This window comes from Aythya ferina (genome assembly GCF_964211825.1).
Source record: "Aythya ferina genome assembly, chromosome: 18".
Lineage (NCBI taxonomy): Eukaryota > Metazoa > Chordata > Aves > Anseriformes > Anatidae > Aythya > Aythya ferina.
This window is the reverse complement of record NC_140317.1, coordinates 4,710,282-4,719,229: the sequence shown is the minus strand read 5'-3', so window position 1 is coordinate 4,719,229 and position 8,948 is coordinate 4,710,282. Positions and strand designations below refer to the sequence as shown.

The window sequence follows — 8,948 nt, the reverse complement described above, 5'->3', positions numbered from 1 at the left end:
CACAGCCTTAAGCACGAGCCCAACGCCCTTTCTTCCCCCGAGCTAAGGGGAAAGCAGAGCCACCCACTTCCCCTCTCCTAAACCCAGGCAGCCTCCTGGCCCCGGCTCGAGCCCCTCCTGCACCTCCTGCCTCTCCCCTGCGCGGGGAAGGAGCGTGGGGAGGTGGAGGTGGAGGTGGACGGGCTCCCAGCCCGGCTTGGAGGCAGGAGCAGGGGGGGAGCGCTCGCCCCTCCGGGCTGCCTCGAGGATTCAAGGCAGGGCCAAACGTTGCACTTTTGGCTTTTTATGGTAAGGAATGTCTGCGCAACACGTTAATTAAGAGCAATCATGCCAGCTCCAGCCCAGACTGTTGGCAGAGGCGAGGGCTGCCCTGTGCCGCTGGTGCTGACACCCCCCTACCCCGTTGCTTTCTCGGAGGCTCGTGCCGGTTTTAACGCTCTTCCCTTTCCCTCTCTGCACCCCCAGGTCCTGCTCTTGCAGCCAGTGCCTCCCCTGGCAGCCTTAGGCAAATTTCTGCTTCCTGGTATTTGGGGTTTGGGGGCTGGAGACCCATTTCTCTCTTTTTTTGGTTTTGTTTTTGCTGCAGAGGGACAGGTTGAAGGGATGTGATAAGGTCTGGGGCTGCTACCGGCTCTCCCTACCTCCCCTGTGCCTGGCTGGTGCTTTGGGGCAACAACAGGCGTTTGTCACAAACCCAGCAGGGACAGGAACCTGGGACGGGGTCCCTGCAGGCTCCCTGCAGGTGCTGACGAAGTTTTTTAAAAAATCCTTGAACATTGGTGTTAAAACCGTGCTCTGGAAAGCTCCCACTAACCTGGGGTTTCGGCTGAACGCTCCTTGTCTCCTTGAACACCCCTGGACTTGGTGGAAGCTGAATTCAGCTTATTTATTTCCCTCTCCCAGCGGAATCTGCTTTTATTCACCTTTAACCTTCACATTTTATTAGACTTCAAGGTGCTGAGGCTCAGCATCTTGCATCTCCTCCTCCTCCTGTGCTCGGGGCAGCCCAGCTCCCCACAGGGAGCTCTCCCCACGCGGAGCTCTCCCCTCTGTCCAGCTCGTGCCGTGTTTAAGGTGCTGGGGGGGGGCTGCTGTGTTTTGTCCCACCCTGTAAGGGGCGTAACGATGCTGCAGCTGGCACATTTCCACCTCCCTGCGAGCGTTGGGGTTTGTTCTCTGGAGCAGTCACAGAGGTGGCGGGGATGTGCTGTGCTCCAAGTGCTGCTCCCTTCTCCTGCTGCCCCAGTGGGACGAGCTGGGGGGCAGGGAGTCACTGCAGTCAGTTTTGGGGTGTCTGTGCTGAATGGACGTGCTGGAAGGCTCTGCGAAGCGCTCCCCTTGCTCACAAAATCACTTCTTGTTATGCTGAGGAATCGCTTGCCCTTTCTTTGCAGCTTTTCTCTCATCTCCACGTCCACACACGTGCCGATCCCGTGGTCAGTGCGGCATCGCAGCGCTGCTCGCTCGGCTCTCCAGCTGAAGGAGGGTCCTGAACGGAGCAGCCCAGCTCTGCCTGGCTTTGGGGGTGGCTTCACCCTGGTACCACTTCGCTTCCTTCTTCTTTTGCCCTCTCCTGTTGCTTGTGCTTGGGAAGACACCTTGGGAAGGGGAAGGACGCGTGGCTGTTGTGCTTAGCAAGATGCCGGGGCTGGGTGACTCCTGGCCTTTCTGGGGACTTCCCCTGGGGTAAGGGGGCAGCAGGACGGTGTCCTGTCCCCGCTGCCATTGGGGAGCGGGGTGGAGGGGTGAGGATTGCTCCCCGTGGCCGAGGTCAGGAGCAGAGGGCGAGGCTTTCAGCCGTGTTTGCGCGCCTGATGCAATATTTTCCCAGGCTGGGAAGGGTCCAGCAGGGGAGGTAAATACTGCGAGAAGTAATGGGGCTGTTTATACAATCCCTCTCCGTGCCTCACGCCCTGAGCGGGCCCAGACTAAATACAACGGTCAGCGAGGGGAGGCGGCGGCCGATTTATGGCTCACTGCGCGGGGACAGGAAGCTCTGCTTATCCTAACGCCCGGCAGGGGAAAGAGAAGGGTTTGACAGCAGAAAGCTCGCCGGGAGGGAAGGCCACGCGCTGGAGGGGAGTGGAAGCAGCGGCGTGCCAAGGGGGCTGCACCCAACACGGCTCCGGGAGCGGAGCTGCGGGGTCCCGGCCCTAAAACCCTCCTGCAGGGCATCCCGCTGCTGCGGGTGATGGTGGCTGGCAGGGAGCTGAGCTCTCAGGGAGCTGATTTTGTGGGTGTCCGTGCTGCGGGGCAGCCTCGGGAAGCTGCAGGGATGCTTGGCACAGCCGGGCCCGTTCCCACACGGCTTCCCCACCTCCTCCAGCAGGGCTCTGGGGCAGGGTTTTTCAGAAGAGCTAGTGGGTCCCGTTCCCCTGACGCTCTTCTTCTTTCAGAAAAGTGACGGGCTTTTAAATAAAAGCCCTCGGCTGCTGGCTGCGGCAGGGTGCAGCTGCTCTCGGAGCCTTTTCAGCGCTAAGAGCACAGGCGTGAGCCACGTCGGCCTCTCCTCTCGGAGCCGCTCCTCCCGGAGCCGCTCCTCTCGCTGCCACCTCCTGCGCCCCGTGGGTGAGCTCGGGGCCCACCCGTGCCCCTCGGTTCCCCTCGCAGCCCCTGCAGCATCCCTCTCCTCTGATGGGCGAGCCAAACCGAAGCTGAGTGGGTCGTGGTGGCATCCCTGCCCCGTTCACGCCAAGCAGGAGGGAAGTGAAAGAGGTAAATGGACCCCCCCGGGGAGGTGCTGAGCCCTGCCCAGGCTCTCTGCCCCCCTAATATCCCACCTGGCTTTCCCCCGCACCCTGACCTCTCCAGGGAGGCCCCATGGGGCTGTGGCCACGCTCCTGGGTGAACTCCGGGTGCTCTGCAGAGCCTCGCACGCACCAAAGCGAGAGCCAAAGGCTGCTGTGGTCGGGGGGATCGGAGCTCTCACAAGGGGCCAGGCACAGACACACCAGGGTGTCAGCCTGCCCCGGGCAGAGGAGCAGGGATCAAGGACAAGAACCGATTTGGGGTTTTGATCTCTGCTCTCAGCGTGTCGGGTGGGAACGAGTCCTGCGCTTGGCTCCTCAGGCGCTCGCTTGGCTGAGCCCTCAGAAAGCAGCAGCGTTCCAGCAGTTCTACACCTGGCAGCATTCGAAGGGAAAAAAGGCTAAAACTTGACGCAATTAACCCCAAACCGTGGTCCGTCCCCAAACCTGTGACGGCGAGCGGCTCCGCTAGGTGACGTTGAAGGTGACGAAGGAGCCGCCCGCTCCCTGCTGCTGCCCCCCTGCCCCGTCCTCCTCCCCCCAGGACCCCTCCGGGACCTCGCAGCGCGCGGAGCAGCGTCGGGGCGGGCCGTGGGGCAGCTCGCTGAGCTCTGCCTCCAGCGTGCTCGCCGTGTGGGTGGCTGGGGCCGCGTGCACCTTGTTGGCCGCCCTCTTCCGCAGGAGGCAGCTGAAGATCTTCTTGAAGCCCTTGCGGAAGTGCTTGGAGACCAGGGCGTAGACGATGGGGTTGACGCAGGAGTTGGCGTAGGAGACGAGGTGCGAGAGGACGCGGAGCACGTAGGTGGCGTGGTTGAGGGGGAAGTACCCGAACCAGACGCAGAGGATGAGCAGGTGGTGGGGCAGCCAGCAGAGGCAGAAGAGGACGGCGACGATGACGATCATCCTGGTGACCTTCCTCTTGGCCGCCTTGGACTCCGAGGCGTCCTGGAGGGGGTCCACGGACCTCCAGAGGTAGCGGATGGTGCGCGTGTAGGTGAGGCCCAGGATCAGCACCGGGACGAGGTAGCTGAAGACGAAGGTGCAGAGGTCCATGGCCTTGCGGCGGGCGGCGTCCCAGATGGGGTGGCAGACGGTGAGGTTGGCCAGCTGGAACTGCTGGTAGTAGCTGAGGTAGGGGCCCGAGAAGACGAGGGAGAGCCCCCAGATGAGGCAGATGGCCGTCAGGGCGTTGCGGGGCGTCCGCAGCTCCCGCGAGTGCAGGGGGTAGCGGATGGCCAAATACCTGCGTGGGAAGGGGAGGGGGTGTGGAGGAAGGCTGCAAGTGCTGGATTTCGGCTGGCCGGGGCCATCGGTCCCACAAGGAGTTCCTCACCCTCTCTGGGGGTCTGTGCAGCACAGCGGGGTGAGGAACGGCCCCGTCCCACCCCATTCTCTGCTCTGGGGTCAGGCAGGGCTGGCCCCATCCCGTCCCTCTCCCCAGCCCAGCAGCCCCACGCCTGATCCAGCTCCAGTGAGGGTGGCAGCAGGGATCCGAGGGCAGAAGCAAACCCCCAGGACCCCCCACACACCACATGCCTCACGCTGGCACATGCAAAAGCACGCACTGCCCCACAATCGGGTCTGCAATTAGCTGGGTCCTTAATTACGCCCAGGTCTAGGAGCTCTGGCAAGCTCCTGCTCCCTCCTCCGGGACGCAGGGGGCTCCCCAGGGGCTCGCTGCATCCCCTCCACACCCAGCAGAGCAGCCCCCGATCATTTCAGGCTCGCTGTCAGCGGCTGGGAGCCCTCGCAGGGGCTGAGGTTCCCCTTGTGCAGAGCTTCCCTGCTGCAACCCAGCTGGGAGGTCACCGCAGCGAGGGACACCACGGGGACAGAAATCGGCTTTTTGCTACTGAAAGGGGAAGGTGAGAAAAAGCAGCGCCCAAGCTGACACGTCCCCGTGTTTTCCCTTTCTTGATGTTTTGTGTTTTTTGTTTTTTGTTTTTTTTTTTTTTTTTTTGCTTTGGAGGGCAGCTGCTCTCTCCAAGAGCCCCGGTAAGAGCCAGGGCTGCACAGGGACAGAGCTTGGTTTCTCTCTGGTTTTCCATCCCCTCTCCAACTGCCAGAGCCTGCCTAAACCCTGGTCCTGCAGCTTTGGGGTCTGAAACCCCGGTAAGAGCCAGGGGCTCCCCGCTCAACCTTCTTCCGTCCTGCTTCAGGTCCTCAGTGCTCCCATCTCCTTGCACCCGTAAGCTGGGAAATGCTCCTGGACCCCCCGCCAGCCCCCAGAGGTGCTCAATCCCTCCCCGGGGCTGTCTGTCCCTTCTCCTGCCGGGGTGGCTTCGCGGAGGAGCCCCCCATCCCCTTCCCTACCTGTCGAGGGAGACGGTGGCCAGGGTGAAGCTGCTGGCGTACATGGTGAGGTAGATGAAGAAGTGGACGGCCTTGCACAGGAAGGGCCCGAAGACCCAGCCCTCCAGCGTGTAGATGGTGGCTTGGAAGGGGACGCAGAAGAGGATGAAGCAGAGGTCGGCCACCCCCAGGTTGAGGATGAAGAGGTTGGTGGTGTTGTTCACCTGCCCGTTGCGCAGCAGCACCGCCAGCACCAGGCAGTTGCCCACGGTGCCCACGAGGAAGATGAGGAGGTAGGCCAGCGGGAGCAGCACTGCCTCGGGCTGCCAGCCCTCCTCGGAGCCCGGCACCGACCCGTTCATGGCCAGGAAAAAGGAAAAAGGGGTGCCCGGGGAAGGGGGTGCAGGGAAAGCGCAGCGGGACGTGCAGGGTAACGCAGCGGGATGCACGGGGAGCACGCGGGAGGTGCCAGGGGGATGCACGGGGATGGTGCAAGGGGAAGGGGAGAGCTTTGCCTCCTCCGGGTCGCTCGGGAGCCCGCAGCTGCTCCGTGCTGCTCCGTGCTCTGTGCTCTCCCTGCTGCTGAAGAGGAGGAGGAGGAGAAGCAGGAGGAGGGCTACGGGGCGGTGGCGGCTCCTGCCCAGCCCCTCGCTGGCTGTTTTAGTGGAATGAGCACTGAAATCTGTCGTGTGTGTGTGTGTCCCCCCCCTCCCAGCACTGCCTCCTGCCCTGGGTAGGCAGGGGGAGCGGGATTTAGTGGGGTAGAAATCGCTCCAGGGTGCGGTGACCCCCTGGGAAGGGGCTGGGGGAGATGGGGGTGAGCACCCCGATGGGAGGGCAGTGGGGTGGCCGGGTGCTTTCCCTTCCTTCTTCACCCCACAGTGGCATGGGAGCTGCCTGCCTAAAGCAGAGGGGTTTAGGAACGGGGGTCCTCAGGCTGCAAACTTGTCAGTTGTCCAGCACAAAAAGCCCTGCACAAGAGCGCTGCAGGGATGAGTAAAGGTTTGCAGGAGAATCTCTTTTTTTCTCCCCTACAGTGTGGGGGATCGGGTTAATTCACTGCAGCCAGAAATCTTTTTAATGTCTCTGTTCTTTTCTTGCCTGTGAAATTGCTGGGTTTGTTGCTTCAGAGTGTTCACAAGTGGACGTCTCGGTTTGCTCGGTGCGAGCAGCTCTCTGAGGACGCTTCACCTAGCCCACAGGCTGCACTGCCTCGTTCCTGTGGAGGGAGATATTTCATGCATCAATTAATCTGATAATTAGCACACTGCACAGCTTCTCCATCACCTTTATGGACATTCAGATCTAGTACTGCGAGGCCAGGGGATGCTCACAGCCCCGAGGCATCGCTGCACAGCACACGGAGCCCATGTCACGCCCGGGACCCCAAAACTCGTGAGCAGCCCCACCAAACGGCCAAGCTGCGTGGGGAAATAAGTTCACCGCCTGGCTCAGCCTTCGGTGCGAGGGGATGCCCTGCTCCAGGTGCTAGCAGGCAGGGCAAGCAGGCGATTAGGAGCAGCTCAGAGGAAATCCAGCCGTCCTGCAGGGCACAGCGGGTGCTGATGCGCAGCAGTGCAGCTCTGCCTCCCTCCCGCAGCCCCAGACTGGCCATAAACCCTTGGGGAGTCGATCTTGCCCCGGGTGAGGGCTGTGCTGCCTCCTCAGCCATGTGGTGGAGGCTGTGTGGATGGCTCACGGGGACAGCCTGGCCCCAGGGCACTGCCACCCTGCTGGGAGTGCCCTAAAAACCCCACAGCAGGGCACTGGCATTTGTTTTTATCAACCCTGATGGTGCGTCTCTGTACCTAGGCACCTGTGATCAGCTCAGGGGAAGGTCAGGTCTCTGCTCACGCCACAGAGATTAAGGGAAAACACCCAGTTTCTTCCCAAACCTTCCCAAGCTTTGGTGCAGCTCACAACCTGCAGCCTCGTATGCAAAAACCATTAACCAGTTCAACAAAGAATCATAAAAATCATAATGAGATGAACAAGATTCCCTCATCGAGAAACTTCAGGAGAAATTCTTCCCCTGCCCTCAGCTGTAGGGGCGTTATTTGGGCTGTCAGTGGCAGACCAGGTCCCTGGCCTCCGAGGGTGGCCAAAACCAGGAGCAACAGGCACACTGCGGTGCTGCCAACACAGAGAACCTGCAGGCTGCAGCTCAATGCACCGTGCCAGCTTTGTGATGTCCTCCTCTTCCTCTGGAGGAGGAGGAGAGCCAGGTCTGCAGCAGGAATCCATGCACAGAGACAGTTTCATCCTCGCTCTTATGTATAGATGCCAGAGGAGCAGCAAAGGCAAAGCTTCGAGCCGGCACACAAGGAAAGCAGCATGGCAGAACTGTGCCCGTGTTAAACGTGGTCCATTTGGCTATTGGAGCAGTTCCCTTGGTGTGCGTTGTGTTTGTTTTTGTGCTGGGGCTTTTCAACACGAGTGCTGCAGTGCCAACCTTACCCATGTCTCTCTGAGCCACCGCAGATGTGAGAGAAGTCGTTTGTATAATGTTTCTATTGATACACGTCTGCTTGGATCGAGCGTTGTCCTGAAACAGTTTGGTTTAGGTAGGGAATGGATCACAGGGAGATGTGGTAAAAACCAAGAGCAGCCAGAAACGGCTTAAGAGATTTGCAAGGGAAAGCTTCAGATTGAGGATTTGGTTTTGTTCTTTCCTCGTTGAGCTTTAACGACCAAAAGAGGGAACGAGAGCTTTGAAATCAGAAATAAGAGGTCAGAGCTGAGCCCAGGGGAGGGCAGATATTTCTGCTAGTTCTGTTGTTGCAGCAGAGCCTTAGGCTGGAAGGGAGATCTGCGGGAGCGGCTTGTAAGGCTCAGTGGTAATAGCTTTGTCTGCAGAGGTGTTTAGGGCAGCAGGAATTTGGAAAGCAGTTGGTGTTTGGTCCTGAAGAAGTATCCTTAAGCTTGCTTCAAATACCCAAAGCCCTTGGGGAAGAGGACCTGATCTGAACTGGGGTTCATACCTTTAACTGGCTGCAGGGAAGTGCTCCTGGGTTTGGGTGTGTTTGAGGTTTCTAAATAACAGAGGGTCTCTCCTTTTACCAGATGCACAATCAGACAGAGTAAAGGTGTTCCCTACACGTTTTGGGGCTGGAGATGGGAAATTTTGATTAGTGCTTGGCCTGGGGGAGTCTAAACCCACTTCCCTCAAGTGCCACCCAGACCACGATGTTCAAAGGTGGCTGAGGACCTCGAACATGTCCCCAGGCTGTGGTAAGGGAAGGAGAGGCTGCCCTGGATTGATGCAGTGCAGGTTTGAGTGGAAGAGTCCCCAGAAAGGAGGCACAGAGGATGGCACTGCCCCATGGGGCTGGTCCCGCAGGAGCCCTACAAGCATGTGGGGGGCTTTGGGGGCTGTGAGAATGCCCTGGGAGCCCAGGACTATGGCCAGGCTGGTAGCTACAGCCCTGTCCGTGGTCCTTCCTTGGGCTGTTCTGGTTAATGAAGGGCACTGATGGTTAATGAGGGGCATTAGTGAAGGAACTATCGCAGCCAGCTGCTCCCTGGCCCTTGACCCTTTGGTTTGTTTGCCGGGCTGGTGGAGCCAGACACCTCGGGGCAGCTCCTCGGGACCCCAAACCACCCTCAGCAGGACAGGGCTCCCTGAAGCTCCGGGGGCAGGGCAGGGCCCCCCTTTTCTCAAGCTACCACCACGGGGGGAGCCTCAGGAGGGCAGCCAAGGGGTCTGAGGGGGGACATGGGGTGGGCGCTGAGGCAGAGGCACCGTGGTCACGCCGATGGCAGCCCAGCGTATGGGACAGCGCCTGAGGAGCTCGGACTTGTAAACTGGGTGCTCACAGCAGCGTTTACACAACCTTAGGAGCTCCAACCCTTGCTGGGGGTCGCCCTAAACCCCTTAAATCCTCCCTCTCCCCAAACCCGCCTCAGCGC

At 60.2% G+C, this 8,948-nt stretch overlaps 1 protein-coding gene across 2 annotated transcripts; it reads right to left on the bottom strand.

The window, feature by feature from the left end:
• Positions 1-2,532: 2,532 nt before the first annotated feature.
• On the bottom strand, positions 2,533-8,940 carry GALR2 (galanin receptor 2). 2 transcript variants are annotated; one of them, XM_084492158.1, is made up of 3 exons: positions 8,021-8,940; positions 5,061-6,258; positions 2,533-3,990 (listed from the first exon to the last, which is right to left on the bottom strand). In XM_084492158.1, the coding sequence occupies exons 2-3, from the start codon at positions 5,399-5,401 to the stop codon at positions 3,216-3,218; spliced, it is 1,116 nt and encodes a 371-aa protein (XP_084348284.1). In that variant the 5' UTR covers positions 5,402-6,258; positions 8,021-8,940; the 3' UTR covers positions 2,533-3,215. The 2 variants fall into 2 exon arrangements, with proteins under 2 accessions (XP_084348284.1, XP_084348285.1); XM_084492159.1 differs by having other exon boundaries at positions 2,533-3,873; positions 5,061-8,940.
• Positions 8,941-8,948: the final 8 nt, after the last annotated feature.

What these genes read in the sequence shown, in the direction of transcription:
- GALR2 (XM_084492158.1), bottom strand. Translation starts at nt 5,401, where the DNA reads ATGAACGGGTCGGTGCCGGGCTCCGAGGAGGGCTGGCAGCCCGAGGCA. An exon ending in GCCACCGTCTCCCTCGACAG is followed by an intron (nt 3,991 to 5,060) that starts GTAGGGAAGGGG and finishes CTTCCCACGCAG; the next exon opens with GTATTTGGCCATCCGCTACC.